The sequence below is a fragment of the Apus apus genome, chromosome 1 (assembly GCF_020740795.1).
Source record: "Apus apus isolate bApuApu2 chromosome 1, bApuApu2.pri.cur, whole genome shotgun sequence".
Taxonomy (NCBI): Eukaryota; Metazoa; Chordata; class Aves; order Apodiformes; family Apodidae; genus Apus; species Apus apus.
In genome coordinates this window covers 3028342-3053267 of record NC_067282.1, presented here as the reverse complement: position 1 = coordinate 3053267, position 24926 = coordinate 3028342, and the positions used below count along the sequence as shown (strand labels likewise).

Genomic DNA, 24926 nt, shown 5'->3' with positions numbered 1-24926 from the left:
ACCTGAAGGTCCCTGATCAAATAATTGAAAAGGAGATGAATGAAAATCATCGAATCATCCTGGTTGGAAGGGACATCATCGAGTCCAACCATAACCTAAATCCCCCCACCATAACCTAGTTTCCCCATTCAGTGCTTAAAAATGTGGGGGGAAGGATTTAGAGTATCCAAAGTGAGGTGTTGACTCTGGCTTTTATGGGCTCAGTGGGTTTCTACCACCCCTGGAGGCAGCTACAATAGGGTTTCCATTTGGAAAGACCTTTGGGGGTGTGAGAACGAAGGCTGAGAGCCTCCCAGCACTCCCAAAGAGGGCTGTGGGATAGGTTTATATCTGCATCACCTTTGCCTGGACCTCCCTAAACCAACTTCAAGCACTGAAGGTTGCCCTGATGCAAGGCTGGGTTTGGAGACCAATCTACAGCCCAGCCTGAGCAGGACCCCCATCCACAACATCCCTTCCCATCCCCAGGACAAACTGTGACCAGACCTCAGCAGACACCTCCATTAAGCAACTCACTGAAGCAAGTTGAAGGCTTCACACATGGCATTGAGTCATGCTGTGCTACTTTCCCCCACCTTCTCCTAGCCTGGAGAAGAAGAGGGACAAGAGGGGCTCCTCTTTGCTTTGCCAACACTTCAACCATGGAGGAAAACATGAGTAAACCTCTGAGGACCAGGCTTTTCATCAGATTTCAGTTGGCAGCCAAGGAGCTGTGTGAGAGAAAGAAAAACCACAAGTCTGGAAAAAAGCCAACTGAGATCTTTCCTCTGATAGGCAAAGTGCTCCAGGGTCACAGGCATCAGTGTTAATTCCTCCCCAGCACATTCTGGAAAATGTTGCAAGGCCAGCCGAGTCAGAAATGTGTTCAGATGAGGAACACCAGCATGGAACCAGCTTCATCTCACATCCTCTGGGTCCACACCTTGGTTTGATAAGGTCATCAGGACCTCAGTCCCTATCAAAATGTTCTTCCAAGCTTCCCCAGAAATAGAGGAGGGAATTGCTGTTTATTTTTTAAGCTACATGGTCTCTTCACTTTGCAGCTCAGCTAATTTCCTTTGTCAGGGGCTGGTTCCTGGGTGAGATGTGGCTGTTGGCAGATCCCTCTTCTTCCCTTGCTCTGCTGCACATCATCTCTGAGCTACGGTTAAGAAGACAGGAAGTTGCCAAGGTTAGACCTGGAGTAATTTAACACGAAAAGGATTGAGATGGGAGAACAGGGAGAAAATTCTGGGAAAAGTTCTCGACTTGCTCCGAGTTCACCGCACGCCTATGCAAAGATCACGTAAAAACCAGCACATTAGGAGCACCCTGTTTTCAGGTTTGTCTGGAAATGTTTCTTCAAGACTGAAAGTGCATGACAGGGAACAGGGTGCTGCTAACGAAGGCAACATCCAGAAGGCACTTTGTGGGCAATGCTAATTTAAAACAAGGATGATGCACGGGTCGGGTAAGCAAGAAGCTACCGAGTTGGTACGTTTTGATGTGTGCTCTGGGCAGACGTAACTTGGCTCCTACAACGTGTCTGGGACACAAAGGTTTGCTCCAGATGGGCTGTTCTGCCCTGGGACCTGCAGAGCAGTGTGGTCCCCGTTGTCCAACATCACCTCTCTTGAGCTCATGGGCTGTGTGCAGGACCTCGAGGCACCGGGCAAAACCTGGAGCCTGCAGATGAAGTGGGTCAGGACTGAAGAGTTTATAAAATCCACAAACAGTCGAGTGTTGGCACATACAAATATATAAATTAGGGACAGTTTTTACAAAAGGCACACTGCAAGCCACCTCAGTCCGACATCTGTACAAACCCCGTGGCCTCCCCACCCTCCCTTCCCCACCCCTTCTCCCCAGCTTTCATCATGAAACATAAGGTGCTGCTGCTACAGTCCCATGGCTGTCGTGGCAACTGAGGACCTCTTTTTTGGTCAGCCCAATCTGTCGGTGGAACTGTCCTTCTTTGATGGTCTTAAGACACTGGATGTTCTTCCCCAAGGTGATGCTTTTGATGGAAGGCAGGTATTTCAGCACAGTCTTTGGCAAGGTGGACATGCCTGTCCCAGAGAGGTTGAGCTCTTGTAGCGAGTTCAGACCAAAGATAACTTCAGCAGTCAACGACTTCAGGTTGGGATTGTTGGATAAATCCAGAACTTGGAGAGCTGGTAGTTCCTTGAAGCTATAAGGAGATAACTCTCCAAAGCCGTGCAGGCCACTGAGGGATAAATGAATCAAATCTTTCAGCCCCGTGAAGTCTCCTTTTTCAATCCTGACTAGAGGGTTCCCATCAAGATTTAAGTATCGGAGAGGAATGTCCTGAAGGCTTGGCACAGTTGTGAGCCTGTTTCCAGAAAGGTTTAAGTTCTGGATGTTGGGGATGCTCTTTTCACGGTGCCTCGTAACTGTGCTGAGCATATTATTGGATAGATCCACGTTCAGGGGTTTTCCTTGACCTTTGGAAGCAAAAATGTCCATTGCTACATCCAAAAGCTTGTTATTGCTCAAATCTATGTCACCCAGAGGAGAACTGGAGAAACAATCCTCTGGAAGGACTTCCAGAGAGTTATGACTCAGATCCAAGGACTCCAGGTACCGAAGCCTGGAGAAGGTTGTGGAGGAAATCTTGGCAATTTTATTGTAGCTCAGGTCAAGGCTGACCAAGGTGGTGTATCCAGGGCCAGTAAGCATTGATTCATTGATTGTTTCCAGCTTGTTTGATGATAGATCCAAGTAGGATGTATCCAGAGGGATTGGGACAGGAACAATGTGTGAGCCTATTCCACTGCAGTCCACCTTGGTCAAGCTGAAGCTGTCAAAGAGACCAAAGCTTTCCACCTCGCAGTGGCAGCCAGGGAAGCAGGTTTTGGTGGTGCCAAAACAAGGAAGGAAAAGCAGCAAATTGAACCAGGCCAAGAACTGCATTGTTGACCTGGAAAACAAGAGGAGAAGAAAGTAGATTTAATTGCACTAGAAATCACTTCACTGAAGATGTGTAATGGTTTGAGTCACGCAGTCTTCTCCTCTGCCTTTCCAAAGGGATAGATTAAGTCTATCCTTAAATAGCATGGATGTCCCAAACACTTTGTCTCTAATATTGTGAACCCCAGGGAGAACTTAATGGAGAAGAAGAGTGGGTGAAGAGTCTTTGCAGATATAAGCAAGTTAAGACACGACTGGGAATGAGCTGTAAGAACAGTAGGCTGCCTGAAAGGAAGATCTGCCCAACTTGCATCATTTGAGTGGACCATGGAAGAAGCTGAACGACAGCTCAAACACTTGAGTCATTGTACAGTGTGCTGACAAACCTCAGCACACAGAGGTCTTTGTGTCAGGGCATCCACGTGAGATTTGGATGTTAAAGATCCTGCACTGACAGGATCAGTGCTCAGTGGGGGCCTCAGGCATCCAAAACCCTTCTCAGGGAAGGAAAAACCAAAGCTCTGTTCAAATTTCCTGTAGGTGACACAGATGATGGCATCATCAGAACATCCTTCAGGATGACCAGCTAGAAAGGCCACCTTCTAGTCTAACTCAGACTCTGCTGTGGTGGGCCCAGCCCCCTGCACAGGCATCAAGTGGAAAGGGACAATTTGTTTCATATGAGCCTCTGAGAAGTCTCTGTTAATTACATTAACTATTCTCTCTGATTATCAATGCTAGCAAGCAAGGAGCTTTCTCCTCCCCTCTGGTTTTGACCCTCCTCCAGCTGAGACGTTTCTGTCTCTCCATTGTTGCAGCCAAGGGAGGAAGAGGGATGATCTGCACCTCACTGGCTTTGCTGGACTTCTTCAGATTGCATCCTAGCAGCTCCTCAGCAGAACCGTGGGCAACAGCAGCTGCTGGTCAAGGGCCACCCAATAAAACTTTAGCTCTGCATCTTTGGAGAGGATAAACTGGAGTGTGCCAGCATCCTGCAGGTCAGCAGAGGCAGCAAGGGCTGTCCTTTTTGGTTCTCACTGCAGTCATAGGTGATAACTCTTCATGCCTTACAAACAAGGTCTCCAGGAGGGCTGGCAACAAAAAATCCCACCAAACCAGACAAGCAGATCTATCAGCATTGCTCTTTGGCCACCCTGCTGGTGAGAAACAGTGACTCCCTGCCAAGCACTCAGTGAGCCAAAAAAATAAAGCAAGCAAAAATTATAAATCCCCTTTACATGCACATTCCCATCCCCACCTCAGCCCCCCCTGGTCTCTCTTCTCACCTTTCCCTGTTTAAAAGCACTTTATCAACTTCCTTGCAGTATCATCTTTCCCACACAGACTTTGATCTGGCTGAGACACCTTCCCTGCTGTCCTTGCACCTTCCCAGGACCATTTCCTAGAAGTTCACACATCACCTTCCCTCACCCACCCCTTGGAAGCAGTTTCTCTCCCTTTCCAGCCCTGACCTTGTGCCTCTTTCCCAGGAGCTGGCTCAGGGACTCCTTGCCAAGGTGCAAAAAAGTGCAAAGGGAAAAAAAAAACAACACTGCAAAAATATTGTCCTGATCACTGAGACGACTTGTCTGGTGGTAACTTCCAGACCTCCTGCAGACAGAGAGCAGAGATTGGGACTCTGGCCAAAGTGCCTGCTACCAAAGCATTGCTAAAGGCCAACACACAGTCCTCTGGGGTCCATTACTCTATAGAAACAACAGAAAATCAGTAAGATGAGCCCTAATCCCAGCCCATCTCAACTGTTTCTTGAGAAAACACGTGTGTGTGTGTGTGTATGTGTGTGCAGAAGGACCCGGGGTAGAGCTCCTTTCTGCAGACACCTTTCCAGGTATCCTCTCCCTAATGATATCAAGGCTGATCTCCCCTGGTTCTGTGCAGACAGACCATAGCTTGCTCCCTTTCTGCAGCCCCTCCTAAACTAAATACTATTTTGGTGGTTTTTTTTTCATGAAGCTGCATTTGGGACACATTGAAATGCTTTATTACCAGATGAAATGACAGCAGTGGGGAGCTCTCTGGAAATTAAAAAAGCAAAAAAACCCAGATGTTAAATACCTCACGTACAGGGAAGAACCTGCATTAGTGTCATCTCAATTTCCTTGTATTTCTTCTCCCACTTCCTACCTGGTGGCTATTCCCAGCTGCTGTCTCAACAGGGAAAGTGCCTCTTAACTTCTCCTTCAAAGGTCCAGTTTCTCATGGCATTCTGTTGGCTCCAGTAGGAGCTGGATCAGACCCCAGCAGATCCAAAGACACATCAGTGTGAGACTTGGCTTTCTGAACACTGCTAAAACCTTCATGGGCTCCTGCTGGGCCACCTGAAGAAAAGCAAGTGAGCAATCTCCAAAGACCTATTTTAACTGGGAACTGGCTTTTTAACAAGGCCTGTAGTGATAGGACAAGGCATAATGGTTTGAAACTAAAAGAGAGGAGACTCAGACTAGATATAAGGAAGAAAGTTTTACTATGATAATGGTGAAACACTGGCCTAAGTTGCCCAGAGAGCTGGTGAATGCCCCATCCCTGGAAATGTTCCAGGTCAGGTTGGATGGGGCTCTGAGCAACCTGATCTAGTTGAATGGAAGGAGATTGGACTAGATGAGCTTCAAAGGTCCCTTCCAACCCAACCCATTCTGTGATTCTATGATTCTGTGAACTGGGAGCAGCACTGGAAGGAACTGGAAGCTAGTGCTGGGCTTCAGTATGCAGCTGCTCAAACTCCTTTTGATGTGGGAATTCCCTTCTCCATCAGCCTCCAAAATGGTCACCAGAAGTGGGTAGATCCAGTGACTCCCACTGCAACACCCACGGCTCCAGCACCTCCAGCAGCAAGGAGAGAACATTACCCAGCCGAAAGGCAGCACACAAAGCTCAGCTGAAGTGTCTGCACAGCATCTATTGCCTCTTCCCTCCTTGCAGCCCTGCCCCAAATTCTCCCTCACTGGCTCTGCAACTGCTTTGCAGATGAGGTGCAATCCTTTACTACCACTTGAAAACTCCCTTCTGGAGCAGCATGAAGCGTTCACGGGCTAACGAGCCGCTTGGTTAACAGCTCTGATAAAAGAGGTGAAAAATAAAGGTACTGGTCATCTTCCAGTCCAAGAAAGAGACTCCTGCATTGCCAGAGCAGCAGTGAAGGGCTTGGTGAGGTACAGACACGCTTTATGATGGCATGGAGCAGTCGGGAGCAGTCTTTGAAATGGGGAGAGCCACACGCAGCAGGCGTTTACAGCTAATCTGCGTACAGCGTGCATTCGAAGCCACATCAAATTGACTTTGGATTGCTGCCTACGAGCTGCTCTGTTGACAAAGGCAGGAAGCCAAGGCATCCCCTTGTAAAAGGAAGATGAGTTATCCTCCTGCAGTGCTGAGAAGTTCACCTGGAAGAAACCCCACTGACCAGGAACCACCAGCACCATCATCTGGGATGATGAGGGGAGAAAGCAGCCCTCTCTTGGGCTGGTTCAGCAATAACCTCTTTGTTTCTATGGCTGTTGTGGTGTGGAAAGGTCTCAGGGATAATTTTTGGCCCTCTGACAGCTCTGGGGGGTATGTTAAACCCACTGTTTTCAGCAGGAACTGCTGGGGGTGGCAGGATTGTCCTCCATGTTTCAGGTGTCCCGAGTGGCTGCAGGACTCTGGTCTTTATATCTTGCTCATCCTTTCTGCACAGCACATAACCTGAGACAACCCCAAGGTGGTGGATAGCAGAGCCAAAGCTGGACCAAACTCCTAGCAAGGTGGCAGCTTTCCATCCAAATCCCACATCTCTCCCTGAGCCTGCAGATGCCCCAATGACTCCTTCCTGCTCTGCTCATCCCCTGCACCGTCACGTGGCAGGATCCGGGGGGAAACCTCACACTGAGAATCCATTGGAATGAAAGGTCATCCAGGCTTTTCCTCTGCCTGCTTCAGACCAGCTCTTCCCTGCAGAAGGAGCCCCCAAATATGTGCAGGAAAGAGCTGTGTTTACCCCCTCTAGAAGCTTATTAACCTAATTAGTGCTTCCTCACAAAGGAGCTTCGGTGTGAACGGGAAGAGGTTTTTCTGCTCCATTTGTTATTTTTTTGTTGTTTGCTGGTTTGGGGTATTTGCTCTGCAAATATCAGTCCTGGTTTCATACTCAGTGTTTGTGACTTCTTGGATTTAGGGAGAGGAGAACCCAAGGAGTATCTTCTGTTTAGGTTTGACCTTGCATCTGCTTGGCTGGGTTTGGGGGAGCTCAGGGGGGTTACTCTGAGTGTCAGTGACAGCAGAATGAGAATTAGGCCCTTGGCCCTTCTAAATTCAGCTCCATTTCATGGAGCCATTGCACAAGTCACTTCTGGGTGATAAGTTACCACCTTTCACACTGATGGTTTTATCAGTGGGTAGAGCAAAGCTGCTTAGACAGCAGAGCCATCCCCAGTTATCCATCAGGGTACAAAGAAGGGGGTGTACAACCCAATTTTCTCCTTCTCCTTACCCTATTTCCCCCACCAACACGTGCAAGCACCAGGATGAGGGGCAACCCAGCCCCTGGGAGGGTGGCCATGGCCCTTATGGCTCAACACAAAGAGGAACTAAGGTCTTGAACAGGAGCTAAAATATTCCTGAAGGTACCCGAACACTTTTTGCTCCATCTTCCCACTTGCTGGGGGAAATTAGAATGAAATGCAGGGAATGAGAATAAGAAAAGAGAATGAAGAAAAATAAATTCTCTATTAATTCCTTCCTGCTTTAATGATTTCTAATAATGGATGTAAAAGCATCTCCCTAGCATTCAGTCAAGACTCCCACCACTGCAGGGGAAGTTGTTAGCAAGTAATTAACCCAGTGGTATTGGAAATCTACTGTACTAGGCTGTGGAAGAAGAAAATACAGGAGGCACCAAGCTGGGAATGGAAAGAGAAAGTAATTTCTCCTCCCCCAGTGCAGGGAGGTAGTTGTTTTTGGGGCAGAGCAGGGGGGCAGTGTGCTGGGGATGGGTGGGCTTAGCATGGGATCTCCCCTCTCTGACCTGTGGGTCCCCAGGGATCATGGGAGGTAGGCAAGACCTTGAGCCAGGGGTTTGTTTGCTCTGCAGAGGGAGAGTTTTGTCCCTGCTCAAGTGATTTCAAGAGGGGACAAAACTGCTCTAAGCAAAGATGAGATGCTGCTCCCAGATCTGGAGGAGAAGCCCGTTGCTCTGCATGAAGTCTGACTTGAATCTCACCAAAACAAACATGGAATTTGAGACAGAAATTGTGGACAGCCAGAAGGGCCAAGGAAGGAAAAAAACAAGACAGTATTCCTAATTATCCCCATGTCTCAGTTATCCTTATTTATCTTTTCTCAGCTCCAAACATAGAGAAACTGCTGAGCCCAAAGCCCAGTGATTAACCAACATCCCACCGATGATCTCCATCCCTCAGGGAGATTTTCATAGATGTTAGAGGGGATGGGATAGATAAGATTGGCAAGAGCAGAGCCAGATTGTTAAGCATCAGGCACATTTCATAACCCCAAAGCCAAAACCAACCAGCCCCTCAACCCACCACGGGGGCTGCAGAGAAGACATATGGGATTGATCAAGAGGGAACCCAGCACCTCCAAACCCTACTGCTTCACACCATGGGCTTGTTTTCAAACATGTGACATCCCTTGCTCAGCTTCAACAGTCTCTGCTCCATTTTTTCCATTAAAGTAAAAAAAAAACCCAAACAACAAGAATCCTTTCTTTATAAAAGATAGGGAGAGCCCTGTTCAAATAATCTTTGCTCCAACTGTTAATGCCACAAATCCCATCTGCTTTGCAGAAGGCCATGGATAATTTATCATCCTGGTGTTTTAACAGCTAATAGTTTATTCCACTCATGCAATCTCTTCCCCCAGCACCCCTCATCCTCCTCTCCAAGGAGGAAATCAAGGTGTGGTTTATTTTGGGCTCTCACAAAAGGAAACCTGTGTGGGCAGGTCTGCCAGCCCAGACTGCGAGTTCCAGCTGATTTACATCCATGACTGAAACATGGATGATTTCTGCTGCCCCGAGAGCTGCATGCCTCAAAAAGCCACATCTTGGAAGCAAACAGCAGCCCAGTTCCCAAGAATTTTGCCTTGAGTGGGAAAAAGTCCATGCTACCCTCCAGCACAGGCAAATTAGGAATTAAACTGCTGAGGCACCAGGGGTTTTGCACAAAAATCTCCCTTCCCTGCTCAGCTCAGTTGATGGCAATTTTATTCCAGGTGGGGGAAATAGTCTCCCATGGCTTTTGAAAGGAATTTTTCTTGCCAGTCTCATGCCAAGCTGTGCTTGTGCCTGGAGGAGGCATTTCCAAGAGGAAAGGAAGTTTGCCAAGCCTCTGGAGCGGCTGCAGGGAGTGCAAGGCAGGGGTGGGAGCAACGTGGCACCTCCCAGCAGCTCCTAGGGGGGATTAATCCCAGAATCACAGAATCCTAGGGGTTGGAAGGGACCTGGAAAGATCACCCAGCCCAACCCCCCTGCCAGAGCAGGGTCACCCAGAGCACATCACACAGGAACGTGTCCAGGAGGGTTGGAATGTCTCCAGAGAAGGAGACTCCACAGCCTCTCTGGGCAGCCTGGCCCAGGGCTCTGTTAATGGGGCTCACTGGAGAGGTAACATGAGTATCCCAGCCCCACCATTGCCTCCTGGCTATGCTCAAGCTGGGGGATCAGCAGCCACACAGGGTTCCCAGCAGCCTGGGATGCACGAGATCAAACAAGGCCCCCACAAGGGATGCAGGAGCTCAGGGCTTTCTCCTGCTCCAGCATCACCCCAGTGGAGACCACTCCAAATCACAGTATCATGTAATTGTTTTTGTTGGAAAAGACATTAAAGGTCATCAAGTCCAACTATTTACCCAGCTCTGCCCAGGCCACCACTGCCCCATGTCCCTCAGCACCACATCTACGCAGCTTTGAAATCCCTCCAGGGGTGGTGACTCCACCACTGCCTTGGGCAGCCTGGGCCAGGGCCTGACAACCCTCCCAGTGAAGAACTTTTTCCTAATATGCAATCAAAAATTCTTTTACCCCTGAGAGCCCCTGCTTCCCATCCTTCCCCTCTGCTTTTACCAGTGAACATTTCCAGGAACAGGAGGTCTCACCATCCCAGTGCTCACTGAGCATAACACAGACCTCATCTCAGCTGGGAACACAAATATTTTCTTAACCACCTCAGACTCAGCCTGAACAGGATCTTTATCATAAACCCAATGACACATCCTAAAACGGGAGGTCTCTGTTGCAGGGGAGTTATTTTGGGACAGGCAGGGGGACAGACACAGCATTTCATGGCAAAGGGAACGATTTACACTGAGTTTTACACCAGTCCTAAAGCATCTTGTTGTAGAGGGACCTGGTGAAGAGACCAGCCCCACCACCTCCAATGCCCAAGGGCTTGCTGTGATGCCCAGAGGGAGGCTGTGAGTCCCCAGGCCTTACACAGGTCACAGCAGTAACCCTGGGAGGATTAAACCTTCATTCTTCAGGGCTACATCCCCCTTTGGGAGAGATCAATTGACAAGCTATGGATCACAACTTCATCTGCAAGACTGGGGTTGCACAGGCTTCCCCCCTCCTGACCATTCCTGGTCTCAGGCTAAGAAAACCAACAAGCTGACATGAATTCATAGAATCATGGAATCACAGAAGGGTTTGGGTTGGAAGGGACTTTCAAGATCATCTAGTTCCAACCCCCTGCATGGGCAGGGACACCTCCCAGCAGCCCAGGCTGCTCCAAGCCCCATCCAACCTGCCCTTCAACACTGCCAGGGATGGGGCAGCCACAGCTTCTCTGGGCAACTTGGGCCAACCTCTCACCATCCTCACAGTGAAGAGTTTCTTCCTAATATCCAATCTAAATCTCCCCTCTTCCAGTTTAAAGCTATTACGTCTTGTCCACTCACTACAAGCCTTCATAAAAAGTCCCTCCCAACCTTTCCTGTAGCCCCTCCAGGACACTATAAGGTCTCCTTGGCTTTTAATTCTCCCCAGGTCTTTAAAGATTAAAACACCTGAAGCAGGACCTTATTTATTAGCTAGTCAATTTCTGAAAGCTAAAACCATCCTAGCAAGCTTTTCCTAAATAGCCTCAGCCCATGATGATGCTCTCCCACACCTGACCCTCAACCCCAGCTGGTTCCTGTGCTGGTTCCTGCTATGGAGATACTTTTTCATAGCACTCCAGCTCCCAGAGACGTGATATAATTGAGGAGGAATGCACTCCAGGACAAACGCCATATGCTAGGCCAGGGAGAAATGTTAAGAGGTGCAGCACAGGGAGAGAAAACCTCCTAACCACGCTGGACACTTCTTGGTTTTACCTGTTAATAAACCTGCTCAGCTGCATCATCACGCCTGGCTGGGAAATGCCACATTCCAAGCATGTCCCTGGAATGGCACCTGCTACATCCCATCCCAGGAGAGTGATGGTTGAAAGGACCAGCAGCATCCTGGGTTGTGTCTGCACTAGTGTGGCCAGCAGGACCAGGGCAGGGGTTGTCCCCCTGACCTGGGCGCTGGTGAGGCTGCATCCTGAATCCTGGGGTCAGTTCTGGGCCCCTCAGGACAAGAAGGACATGGAGGGGCTGGAGAGTGTCCAGAGAAGGGCAAGGGAGCTGGGGAAGGGGCTGGAGCAGAAGGAGAAGGGGCTGGAGAACTTGTGAGGAGCAGCTGAGGGAGCTGGGGGTGTCCAGCCTGGAGCAAAGGAGGCTGAGGGGAGACCTGCTGGCTCTGCAGCTGCCTGAGAGGAGGTTGGAGCCAGGGGGGTCGGGCTCTGCTCCCCAGGAACAAGCGACAGGACCAGAGGGAACGGCCTCAAGTTGTGCCAGGGGAAGCTGAGGCTGGATCTTGGGAACAATTCCTTCCTGGCAAGGGTTGTCAGGGCCTGGCCCAGGCTGCCCAGGGAAGGGGGGGAGTCCTCATCTCTGGAGGGGTTTCCAAGCTGTGCAGATCTGGTGCTAAGGGACACAGTTTAATGGTGGCCTTGGCAGGGCTGGGTTAATATTTGGAGCTGATTGTATTACAGGTCTTTTCCAACCCAAATGATTCTATGGTTGTATGGCTCACCCATGGCCATTTGGTCCATAAGGGAAAGACACAATATCTGTGGATGCACTCCCCATCCCCAGAGTAGTTTTCCTTCAACTGACCTGTTGGGCTGGCCTGAGCTGCAGAAGGACCATGCTGTGTTGATGGACATGATGGGTTCCCCTGAAGCAGAGGAGCTGGCCAGGGGACAGGAAGAAAGGGAGAGGAGGAAGGAGCTGTTGGACCAAGTTCAGAGGAGGCCAAGGAGATGATCCAAGGGCTGAAGCAGCTCTGCTCTGGAGACAGGCTGGGAGAGTTGGGGTGTTCAGCCTGGAGAAGAGAAGGCTCCAGGGAGACCTGAGAGCACCTTCCAGTGCCTGAAGGGGCTCCAGGAAAGCTGGGGAGGGGCTTGGGACAAGGGCAGGGAGGGATGGGAGCAGGGGGAAGGGTTTCCAGCTGGCAGAGGGAGCTGGAGCTGAGATGTGAGGGAGAAATTCTGGGCTGTGAGGGTGGGGAGAGCCTGGCCCAGGTTGCCCAGGGAAGCTGTGGCTGCCCCATCCCTGGCAGTGTTGAAGGGCAGGTTGGATGGGGCTTGGAGCAGCCTGGGCTGCTGGGAGGTGTCCCTGCCCATGCAGGGGGTTGGAACTAGATGATCTTGAAAGTCCCTTCCATGATTCTATGAACAGTGCCAGGGGAAGGCAACACATCCCAGGGTGATGCCTCTGTCCCTCCAGATGAGACACAGCCCCCCAGGAGAGAATATCTCATTGCAGCCCCATCACCCTGTATATCTAAGGGCTTTCCAGCTCTTTCTCCTTGAACTAAAGTTGGCTGCAAATCAGGTGTCCAAGCTCTGCCTCCGACGTTGGGCCTCGGTCACTGTGCTCTGCCCGGCCCCAGCAAGGAGAAGCAGCTGGCACCAGCCAAAACAGTGTGAGAAGCAGAGGGAAAAGAAATTCAGCCCAGCTGGGAAACGCCTCCAGCCCTGGCAGAAGGATTTTAAAAGGACCCCATGGGGCTTTAGCTCTCTGAAAAGCAGCAGCTCCCAAATTCCCCTGCCCTCAGCCCTGTGGGGCTGCTGCCTTCAATAAGGGAAGGCCAAGTGAGGAGGTAACTTTAGGCTGGGTGCCCCTCAGTCCTGCCCCGGGGCTTCTTTGTGGGCTTTTTACTTTTGTGGCTGGATTTTTTATTACTATCCTTATGTTTTTTTTTCATGCTCAATAATCTCTGGGCCTCTTTGCCACCCCTGGTTCTCAGCATACAGTTGCAGACCCTCCACTGAGGAGATAATAAATACAATCCTGGCCATTATTGTTGCAAACAGCACAGTTGGAGGCTCCTGCCTTCTTCTCTTCCTGGCCTTTCTGCCACCCCATAATAATTCTTGCAACAGGGCCCTGTGAACAATGAACAACAGTGAAACCACTTGGTAGAGCATCAGCTGAGGCTGCAGGCGAAGCCCAGAGAAGCTCTTGAGACATTCACTAGACCCAGTAGGTCTCCTGCATGATTTGGGAAGGAGGGAAGGGGCTTTGGGCAAAGCTGACAAAGGTTTTAGCAGCAGGGCATCATCCCCACCACAGTTCCCAGCCCAGATGATCACTGAGTCACAGACTGGTTTGGGATGGAAGGGACCTTAAAGATGATCGAGTTCCAACCCCCTGCATGGGCAGGGACACCTCCCAGCAGCCCAGGCTGCACAAGCCCCATCCAACCTGCCCTTCAACACTTCCAGGGAGAGTGAAGCCACAACTTCCCTGGGCAACCTGGGCCAGTGTCTCACCACCCAGTGCCCCACTGATCTGGTGTTGCAGCATCTCCTTAGTTCCCCTCCCTGACCCAGGATCCTCCAACTGCTCTTGGCTGGTACAAGGTCTTGGAGAGAAGGGTCATCTAAAGTAGGTTGGGGAAGGCCATGTGCCCAGCAGGACCTATTTCTCCCCACTGACTTTACCACAAGTCCCCATTCACGTGCCTCAGTTTCCCTCCTGAAGTCTTAAGGTTGAATAACCCCAGGGCTGAGAGGTGTTCATTCCTATGTGAGGATGGGGGTACCATCCTCAGCTCCAAATCCTACCAGTTTAAGTGGGAGTGGAGCACAAGCCCTGGTCTCACCCCACGGAGAAGCCCCCTACCAATGCCACCACTGCCTCAACTAGTCCAGTCAGAAACCATCACTGTCCTCATGCACCATGTCCAGCTCCTGCCTTGCTGGGGCACTTCGAGGACACCAGCCCTGCACTGTGCACTGCAAAATGGACAGCCAGGCTGGGGGACAGGGAAGGTGACATCTGGGGAAGTGGTTGTGATGGAGAAATATCTAAACACCTCTCAAACCAGTTTTTGTGGACTCTGAAGCATGACTGCAGTCTTGGGGGCTGCCAACAGCAGGTCTGGGTCTTCATGAGAGCTCTGCCCACCTCCCCTGGCTCCATCTTGTCCTTATCCCTGTCCCCTTGTTTTTGGCATAGCTCTGTGGCACTTCCACCGTGCCCTGGAGATGCTGCAAGTCACCCAGGACACACACAACCATCTTCCTGTACCATTTAACCCTGTACTAAGCCACCTCCTCACCCTGTTTGACCCGATTTTGCTGATCAGCAGAATAAAACTTCCCCAAATTCCTCATACGTCTCCCCTACGGGCTCCATGGTCCTGGCCCCTTGCACCTTGTTCCTTCCCCCAAAGCCAGGGGAGGCCACCAGGCACCACGTTGCAAACACAGGAGATAGGGACATCATCATGGGACATTTGGTGGCAGTCCAGAAGAGCAATGCTCTCCGTTGGACATGAGGCTGGCCAGGTTCAGAGTTACCCTGTGATCTTGTAATCCTTTAGGTTGGAGATCTCCTGCAAGAGATTGTAACACTCTGGTCCTGGGTAGATATAGGAGCTGCACCTTGGGTGGGAGCTGAACATTTGCTCCAGGATGAAAGGGCTTTGAAGGAAGCATCTCCTCCATCCTGCTGTGTGGAAGAGCCTCCCCGTGCCCCCTGCTACAGGCATCTCATTCTCCAGGATGGAAGAAGAAAGGGTGCTTTTGGGGTCAGGGATGTGCCCTGCCCCACTTGGAGAGCTCTGAGCACATTTGTCACTTCAGACATGATGGGGGTGAGGGATCAACTCTGGTTTGACCCACCTGCCACAGCAGGGCTTGGCTTTTAAGCCTCAGTTTTTCCTGACAAGGGTTATCTTACTCCAAGTCAAAAAATAAGCTCCTTATTTCTCTCCCCACTCCTGGGTTTGAGCTGCTGGGCATGAACCAGGGGAAGGGAGAGGAGTCAGGATCACAGATACATGGACAGCAACAAAAAAGCAGGAGGGGGGAAAGGGGGCAGGAAAAGCAAACCCACAGATGCCAGCACTCAGATGTTACAGGCAGCACATGGCCCTCCTCTCAGCTACAGAAAAGATAAAGTGCTTTTTTGTTGATGTTGGTTTTAGTTTTTTTTCCCCAGTTTGCCACTGCTCCAACAGGCAGTTTTCCAGCCTGGTTAATGCAACTCAGGAATGTCCCAGGCTAAGACAGCCAGGTTGGTTTAATAATCTCTTGCAGTGTCTGCAAGCAGTGGGCAGGAGGGAGGTGGGGGGGGGGGTGCTGGGATGATTCTCACAGCAAGTATTTCCTTTCCCCCCCCCCCTCCACATCTTGAATACTCCAAGACAGAACAATGGAAACTCCCAAGAAATTGAAAAAAAACCAAAAACCAACAACAAAAAAACAACCCAACAAAACCAAACATAAATTGCAATACAAAAGAAAATCTCCAGGCTCCCCTGGAATGAATGGCTGAGCCATTCATACATTCCCCTTGATAGGTCCAGGTGCCAAGTTTTAAGACAAGAAACAGCTTGCTCAGTCCAGACTTTATCTCTTCCCAACCCTCAACATCTCGGAAGTTTCTTTTGATAGCTTGCCAGGTGGCCAGCACTGTGGCTACCAACACAGCCCCAGGGGTGCCAGGGGTCAGGAGGGCTGCTGGACAACCATGCCTTGTCTTATCCCCATGCCTTGTCTTATCCCACCCTCCAGCCTCCTTTTCTCCCCACCAGCCAGCTGATGGGAGGAGGAGGGAGAAGAGACTGAAAGAGGTGGGAAAAAAAAAGCAGCTAGGGAAGGAGGGAAAAGTCTGAACCTTCAGAAGAGGATGGCTCACCTTTTATTTCCCCAGCTCTGTCTGGCACCAGGGGTGGCACAGGCTGCTGGGGGAGCCCAGGATGCTTTTTCCTATATCCAAAACAAAGAAACAAACCAAAATAAATACTTTTCGCGTGGGTCGTTTTTGTGCGTGGGTGTTTTGCAGCTCTTTTCTCCCAATTTCCTCCCTCCCACTCAATGCTGTCTTATTCCTGGCACCCAGTCTTAAGGAAGAGGGGGTGCAGGAGACCCTTCGCCCTGACCCTGCCACCTTCCCTGCCTCCTTGTCAGAAATTGATGTCCCCTGGGATGTCTGTCACGTCCTTGTTCTCTCCAGGCGTTTTTGTAATTACTCCCCACCCCCTCTGCCAGCAGCTGCTCAAACTCATTCACAAACCAGCAGCGTCTCCCCACATGCACTCCCACTCCAGGCGGCTGCCAGGGAAAACCTGCCTGGAGCTGCCAGGGAAAACCTGCCCTGTGCTGCCAGGGAAAAAAACTCCTGCCCACCCCCGTCCTGAGAGTCACACACCCCTTGTGCACCCACCACCTCTGGAGAGGGACCCGGTGTGGGAGCAGAGGCAGGAGATGGCTGAGCACAGGTCCTGGCCTCGCTGGGCCGTTTATAACCCAGGTATGAGCAAACACCTCCCGTGTCCTCTCCGGGACAGCGATCGGCTTCCGTGGGGTCAAGAAGGGACACGAAACCCTGTGCCCTGTGCCCCCAAGAAGCAGACACTAACCACCCCCTTGGCCTTTGCAGTCCCAGCCAGCCCAGTTGAGCCTGCAAATCCTCCCAGGGAACACACGAAGCTCCCTCCGGTCCTTTCAGCATCTCGCACATCCAGCTCTCCCCTTCTTCCCCGAGAGCTCGGCCAGGCGTTGCTCTGTCCCTGCCTTTCCACAGCACCTCTTCCCCCGGGGTTTGCTCTCTTCTCTCCCACTGCCACGAAGCCCCGTTCTGCCGGGAGAGCCTCCGGAGCAGCCAGCAACGCAGGATTCGAGCTCCACGGCCCCGGCTGCTCGTCCGCGCAGCAACGGCGCAGCGTCCGCCCAGACAAGTTTCCTACTGTAACTTCAGTCAATGCGGATATTCAGGCGAACGGCAGCTGATTTATCATGGCAGACACCCCGGGGGAAAATCTTTCGGCTCGGGAGAACAGAGGCTCCTCGCCCGGGTGCCGCGATCAACGCCGTGAGCTCGGTGAGCACCGTGAGCTCGGCTCCGTGCTCTCCTTACACCCATCCTCTGCTCTCCTTACACCCATCCTGTGCTCTCCTTACACCCATCCTGTGCTCTCCTGTCCCTACACCCATCCTCTGCTCTCCTGTCCTTACACCCATCCTCTGCTCTCCTGTCCTTACACCCATCCTCTGCTCTCCTGTCCTTACACCCATCCTCTGCTCTCCTCTCCTCTCCTCTCCCCCATCCTCTCCTCTCCTCTCCCCCATCCTCTCCCCTCCTCTCCCCCATCCTCTCCCCTCCTCTCCCCCATCCTCTCCCCCATCCTCTCCTCACACCCATCCTCTCCTCTTCTCTCCCCCATCCTCTCCTCTTCTCTCCCCCATCCTCTCCTCTCCCCCATCCTCTCCTCTTCTCTCCCCCATCCTCACCTCTCCTCTTCTCTCCCCCATCCTCTCCTCTCCCCCCCTCTCCCCATCCTCTTCTCTCCCCCATCCTCTCCTCTCCCCTCCCCCGTCCTCTCCTCTCCTCTCCCCCGTCCTCTCCTGTCCCCTATCTTCTTCTCTCCTCTCCCCCACCCTCCCCTCACACCCGTGCCCAAACGCCTTCCCTGCCACCAAATTACACAAATCACATTTCCCAACGGCGCCGGAGAGCGCCGGTTACGGGAGGCGATGCCACTTCCCCCCCGCGACACAAGCCACCAGCTCCATCCTCACCTCTCTCCTCCCAGCCTTCCCGAAGCCCAAGCAGAGGAGTCAAGTTGACGGACCCTTTTGTTTCCAGAGGGCTGGCACGTGTTGTGGTTTACTGGGCTAATAAATCTGCCCTGCTCTGCGCCTTTTAATGACTGCAGCATTAATAACAAGTTTCCATGGAGCTGCTTAAAAGTTTACAGGGTGTGTGCGTTATCAGGGGATAACGTGCTTTCTGACCTCCTGCTTCAAAAGTCACAACCAACAGCTTTTTTTTTTTTGTGTGTGTGTGCTTTTTGCTCTTTTCTTTCCCCCCCAATAAGAGAACAAATAAATCTTACTCTGCTTCCTCTCCCTCTCCACCCCCCTACTCTCCAAACACACCTTCCCCTCCAGCTTAATCCACTTACAGCCATGGGAAATTCCCAGGCAGGGAGCTTTGCCCGGCTTTTATCTCTTCCACCGGGGGGGAGAGGACCCTCTGTACCTTCCAGCCTTTCCATCCCATCAAGGAGACCCCCCTCTAAGCTTACAAACCCCCTCCCCATTTCATCTCCCTTCCCTTACCTTGGGTGAGCTGCAAAACCCTGCGAGCCTCCCAGCACCGCAGCCCGACCAAAAAGCTTCTCTCCTCTTTCCCGAGCCGGTGGACTGGGAAGGAGGGAAGGGCTGGGAAAAAGGGAAGGGGAGGGAGGGTGCGGGGGAGAGGAGGGGAGACAGGGAGCCCTGTGTGAAATCAAAGCCCCGAAGCCGGGTACGGGAGGCGGTGCGCAGCCTCCAGCTGCTGCTCGGATTACTTTGCAGCCGTGGCAATGCTGAGGACTTCACAAAACCACCATTGCACCGAGGGGAGGGGAGGGGAGGGGTTGGGGGGTGGGGGGAGAAGGCTGGTGGGGGAAAAGAAGAGATCCCCGGCTGGAGACCCTTCATCCCGCCCCCGCTGCAACTCCTCCGGGGAGAAGGAGCTGGGCTGGGGGGGCTCGTACGCACCTCCTGCACCCCAAATTTCCCCTGTTTGGGAAAGGCAGAGGTAGGGGAAAAAGTAGACCTCTGTCCTTTCCACCCCCCCGCCCCCCCCCCGACCCTCCCCGAGGTGTTTCGCAGCCGATGCCCCCCCCCCCCCCCCGCACCGCCGGCCGCTGAGCCCCGACGCCAGGCAAACTCATCACACCAAAAGTTTCCCCACTGGTCGACTGGGGGATAACGGGGGGTGCTCAGCAGATACCCCCGGTGTTGGCCGTCCCTGCGAGCCTGGGGGAGGGATGGGGAGGCAGGAAGGGACTCACCGGGGGCTGGGGTCCGTTCCCAGGGCCGGGAGCCGGCAGCAGTGAGGCTCGGGGCTGGCTGTCCCCTTCCTTCCCTCCTCCTCCTCCTCCTCCTTTATCCCTCCTTCTCCTCCTCCTCCTTTTTCGTCCAAGGCGTGCAGCTGGCCGGGCAAGCGGGCTGCCCCCTTCCCCACGGGAGGAGGGAGCTCAACAGATGGCTGCACACAAGGGAACATCTGGGAGGAGGAGGAGGAGGAGGAGGAGGAGGAGGAAGGAGGAGGAGGAGGAGGCAGGACTTGCGCTCGGCTGTGCCACTCCTGAGCTGGCAGACCCCCCCTTGATGGGGGAAAGAGGGAGGGTGTCAAGCCGGCTTTGTACACACGTAGTCGTCCCCCCTTCCCTGCTGCTCTGCATCCCCCCTGAATAAAATCCCTCTTGGCCTTTTTGGGGGTCACTCCAGAGCTCCCCTCGCAGCCCAGCCTTGCTCCCAGCTCTGATCTCTGCAGGACCAGCAGGTCGGGGGAAGGTGGATTCTTCCCTCTACTCTGCTCTGCTGAGACCCCCCTGCAGGGCTGGGAACAGCTCTGGGGTCCCCAGCACAGGGAGGACACGGAGCTGTTGGAGAGAGGCCAGAGGAGGCCCAGGAGATGCTGGGAGGGCTGGAGCAGCTCTGCTCTGGAGCCAGGCTGGGAGAGTTGGGGTGTTCAGCCTGGAGAAGAGAAGGCTCCAGGGAGACCTGAGAGCACCTTCCAGGGCCTGAAGGGGCTCCAGGAAAGCTGGGGAGGGGCTTTTTATAAGGAGTCATAGGATGAGGAGAATGGTTTTAAGCTGAAAGGGGGAAGATTTTTGTTAGATCTTAGGAAGAAATTATTTGTTGTGAAGGTGGTGAGAGCCTGGCCCAGGTTGCCCAGGGAAGCTGTGGCTGCCCCATCCCTGGCAGTATTGAAAGCCAGGTAATATGGATCTTGGAGCAGCCTGGGCTGGTGGGAGGTGTCCCTGCCCATGCAGGGGTTTGGAACTAGATGATCTTTAAAGTCCCTTCCAACTCAAACCATTTTATGCTTCTATAAACAGGTTCCCAACAGGCAGCTTTTTGCTCTGCTCAGCTGCTTTCTCCAAGCACATCATTCCACCACCTTCCTGAAGTTTTGCAGGGTGACCTACCCCTAGGGAACACAGCTCTGATCAGAGGAGCTGGTGCTGGGGCTGAAGGCTGGAGATACCTGGGGCGTCAGGAGGAGCTGGCAGTGGTTCCTCTCCACCCTCTGAATTTCCAGCTGTGGCTTATCTGGATGATGTGCTCCCTCTGAGCCCACATCTCAGGAGCTATTGTTTGGGATTCCCCATTAAAGACCCAGAGCTCTGCCAAGGAGGGGATGAGCAGTTCCAGGGAACCAGACAGAGGAAGTCAAAGGGGAAAACCCTGGGAAAACCCCATAATCTGGTTTGTGATTTTCCATGTAAAGGTGGTGGTGATATCTCCAGACGTGAACAGTCTGCTTTAAGGTTCCGTTCAGCCAAGCTTTTGGACTGTTCATTTTTATAGCTCTGAGTAGGGGGAGTTGCTCAGCTGGAAGCTTTTGTTTAATTTTCCATTTTGGTCATTTTTCCATGCCTCATGCTAAGCTTTTGCCATGTCAAAATTGGCCTCAGCAAAGCAAACCATCAGTTTGAAGCTGGAAGAATTGCAAGTTTAACTCTCTAGCTGAGATAAAGTCCAGTGGTCAGTGCTGCCAGATCCGAAAAGAAGAACTTAACAACAAGACCTGGCTTAGAAACCTCTGAATTTTGCTAAACAAAGATCTTTACACGTTGGGGTTTTTTTTATTGGAAGCCTAAAATGAGCATGCTCTGTGATAGCTGCTGATAAATGGACACGGGACAATTGTGTGCTCAGAAATTTTGTTGCTCAGATTAAAAAATAATCAACTGAGAGGTTTTCTGGCTTGAACTTCTAATGCTGAGAGAGGTTTTATTAAAATTTCCCTAGTTTGAAGGAATTGGGCTCATGCTGGGGAGAGGGCTGACAGTTTAAGTCTGGGTGTAGGGATTAGCCCTGGTGTGATGCTAACACTAAATTAGCTCTGGTACGTGTCCATCTCTGCTTCTGAGCTCCTTCAACCATCTCCCACTGAAATCTGCACATCTGAAAGTGGGATGTCCTCCTTCTGGTGCTCAGATGGATGACAAAGCGTTGCCTCATGCTGCCATGGTCAGCATCTCTACTGTGAAACTCTCCAATGCCAAGTGCCTTGCCCTTGGACAGGCCATAGATGGATGTTCCCTCCAGCAGATCAAGCTCAGGTAATCACAGAATCATAGAACTATTCAGGCTGGAAAAGCCCCTTGGGATCACCCAGTCCAACCATCATCCCTACTCTACAAAGTTCTCCCCTAAACCACATCCACCAGCACCACATCCAAACCACCCTTCAACATACCCAGGGATGGTGACTCCACCACCTCCCTGGGCAGCCTGTTCCAGGGTCTGACCACTCTTGCTGTGAAAAATCCTTCCTCAGGTCCAGTCTGAACCTGCCCTGGTGCAGCTTGAAGCCCTTCCCTCTTGTTCTGTCACTGATCACCTGTGAGAAGAGACCAGCACCAACCTCTCCACAGTGACCTTTCAGGTAGTTGTAGAGACTGATGAGGTCTCCCCTCAGCCTCCTCTTCCTCAAACTAAACATTCCCAGCTCCTTCAAGGGTTCTTCATCAGATTGATTCTCCAGGCCCTTCACCAGCTCCGTTGCCTCCTCTGTCCTTGCTCCAGCACCTCGAGATCTCTCTGGAATTGAGGTGCCCAAAACTGGACACAACACCCCAGGTGTGGCCTCACCAGTGCTGAGCACAGGGGAAAGTTATCATGATAACACCAACGTCATTTCTAGGCTCCATTTAGACTTAAGGTCATGTTTCCCACCATTGTTATTTCTATTTCTTTGCCACGTTGGAGCACATTTTCTTCAAGATGAAAAAGGGTTTTCCCAGAGCTGTGTGGTCCCATGGGCTAAACCTTCACATGCAAAGCCAGCCACGTTGTGTTGGGACAAAGCTCCCCATCTGTCTCAGACAGTTCCCTGCCTAAACACACCAGGCTAGGATAAAAGACAGAAATAGAAAGGGATTTGCTCGAGGTCATGCAGCACTAAATTATGCTAGGACCTCACCTGGGGTTTTAGGCACTGCTGTAGCCATGAGTTACCCTCCTTTTTTACTTTGGAAATGTAGATGAAGGAGATTCTGCTAAAATTACTGCATTTCACCCTGATTTTAAGGCATAGGAATAATTTTGCATCACCACGTTGAAACACCAGGAAGTTGAGAGCCAGATCTCCGTGTTGTCCCTCAGCCCAGCTTCTTTCCTCTCCTGTGTCCTTGGGTGTGAGGGTTTGGTTTGAGTTTATGGCCCATTTCTCCAGCTCAGCTCTTCAGCAGCACAGATGGATATTCAGTTTTCTTTCTGGCCTTGTGGCCCTGCTCAGCATCACTCCAAATAGTCCTTTTATACTGCTGCTCTAGAGACCTGAACAGGTCTGGGGACCATAAGACATCTTGTCCCAGCTTGGTTCTTCTAGGACCATGCTAAGCCTGACCTTTGCAACCTGGTCTAGTGGTAGGATTCCCTGCTCATGGCAGGGGGGTTGGAACCTGAGGATCTTAAAGGTCCCTTCCAACCTTAATGATTCTATGATTCCTCTGACCTTCTGTTCCCAGAAGACACCAACTCAGTTCCTGGTTTCTCAGCATCTGATAAGATCACGCCTGGTTTGGGTTGTTAAAATCCAGACAACTCTCTTAACTCAAAGGAAAGTTATCTGAGTCACTCTGAGTTTCTCCTGGATAAATTCTACTAGACACAAGCCAGGCAAAAGGAGCTACAGAGTGCATGAGGATGACATAAACTGGATTAGTAAGAAGAGCTGATGTTGGAGTCTTGCCCCATGGTGTCTGAGTCCCTCCCTGAGATCTCATTTCCCTTTCTTCTCTTATGCAACCCCAGGAAAGGAGGTTTCTCACCCACCAAACTGTCAGAAAAAGCCACAAAGCCATGGGTGCCTTGCAATCCCCAGATCTGATCTCCTCCCCCACGTGTCCCCCTCCCTGGCTATTCCTGCAGAGGAAGGAACCTTCCCTTTCTGCTACTCAAGTGATTGCTCATGAACTCTTTCCTTTGTGGTTGAGATAGAGCAGATGTCTTAGGAAGTTGTCCAACCACGATTGCATTTGATGGGATTTCACAGAAGGAGGCACCCACAGCAGCTGCCAGCACCATTACTGGTGGAAGAGTTTAGTTATTGCAAGAACTTGGAGAAAAAACTGCCCAGAATCACAGCAAACAACCCCCACCAGTTCCCACTGGGATCATGTGAAAGAGGAAGGTCCAGGTGTCTGCTCTGGGAATGCTTCCCACCCTTGTGGGAGTCCTGTAATAAGACAGAACCAGAAGTAGAGATTTTTTGAGCTCCTGTAAGAAGCCAGACATAAAAAGCCTCACAAAACCCCAACCAACCAGCTTCAGTTGTGCCCGTGGTGTTCAGAGGAGCTTGGAAACACCTTTCACTCTACTGTGGACAAACTTGGTCAAAAATGCAGGTTGTTCTGTGGGTCCATCCTCACCTTTTTTCGCTGGACACATCTGAGGGATGAAAGTCCACCCATCAGGGATGGACTGCAGTCAGCTCTCTTGGTCTGTACTGACCAATGGACTTGCATGGGAAACTGTGTCACCTCTTTGCTCACAGTGTTGATGATATTCTTGATTGAGGGCCAGCTGGAAACAATAGATACAGAATATTTGGGAAAGGAGGCAGAACCCGGTTCCTCCTGGTAGAAGCCCCTTGGCTGTAAGCAAGAGTCAAGGTTCCTCTTGCTCACTTTTGTCTGGCCACATGAATTTTGCTCTTCTCAGTGCCTGGTGACCCAACTTGAGCAAGAGGGACAGAGAAGACCCCTTTCTCACTATATATCCCCTGTCCCTACTGTCCTCTCATCGCAATTGCTCCACAGCCTGATGGATTTGACACAGTTTTGGCTAGTGGAATCTATGGATTTCAGCTCCCTTGGGCTGAGGAGACCTTTTTGACCTGCATTTTGACCAAGATTTAGCAAGAGGAAGGGAGGGTAGCTCACTCTTCTTGCTATAGAGAAGCCTGGCTCACAGACTGCCCTGCAGGGACACTGAGTCTTCTGTGGGATCACCCGGGTCCCATCCAATGAGAGAGAGAAGCTGGGTCTCATTCAGCTCCACTGAAACACCTCTAGATCCCTTCTCTCCAGGGACAGCAGAGAAGGCCTGGGAATGTATGATTGTTTTATCACCACACTGGGGCCAAGCATCTACTTTTCAGGTTTTATGGAGCTTAAATAACCAGGCCAAGGGAAGTGTGAGCTTTTGTCCATCTGGCTCCATTAGTTGCTCCTGGGAAGTGGGTGGTTGTTTCCCACCCAGCTTCTCACCAGACTGGTTGTTTCATTTCTAAGTGTGTTGAGTCTCTCACTGCAGATACTGACTTCTCTCTGATATCTGTCAATATTTGCACTTGATTTAATAAATATTTAGATTTATTCATCCAAAATCTATGTGCCCTAAGGCCTTTCTGCTATTGTTCATAGTTAAGCCCTGGAACCAACCTGTCATAGTTTCAAGACCTATTTTTGCAATGGTATTTGTAGGTTGGGTTCATTCTGTCCAAGAAAGGTCACA

At 51.4% G+C, this 24926-nt stretch overlaps 1 protein-coding gene across 5 annotated transcripts; it reads right to left on the bottom strand.

Annotated features, from left to right (window-relative positions):
- Positions 1-739: 739 nt before the first annotated feature.
- TSKU (tsukushi, small leucine rich proteoglycan) lies at positions 740-19468 on the bottom strand. Of its 5 annotated transcripts, XM_051608751.1 has the most exons (4): positions 19244-19328; positions 18525-18626; positions 16099-16169; positions 740-2920 (listed from the first exon to the last, which is right to left on the bottom strand). In XM_051608751.1, the coding sequence occupies exon 4, from the start codon at positions 2911-2913 to the stop codon at positions 1855-1857; it is 1059 nt and encodes a 352-aa protein (XP_051464711.1). In that variant the 5' UTR covers positions 2914-2920; positions 16099-16169; positions 18525-18626; positions 19244-19328; the 3' UTR covers positions 740-1854. The 5 variants fall into 5 exon arrangements, with proteins under 5 accessions (XP_051464711.1, XP_051464712.1, XP_051464713.1 ...); XM_051608752.1 differs by lacking the exon at positions 18525-18626 and having other exon boundaries at positions 19244-19323; XM_051608753.1 differs by lacking the exons at positions 18525-18626; positions 19244-19328 and adding an exon at positions 16889-17391.
- Positions 19469-24926: the final 5458 nt, after the last annotated feature.

Bases quoted from the DNA above. Each gene is read 5' to 3' on its own strand.
- TSKU (XM_051608750.1), bottom strand. From the start codon at position 19,458: ATGTTCCCTTGTGTGCAGCCATCTGTTGAGCTCCCTCCTCCCGTGGGG. The intron at 2,921-19,243 runs GTGAGTCCCTTC...CTTGTTTTCCAG, and splicing joins GGAACGGACCCCAGCCCCCG to GTCAACAATGCAGTTCTTGG.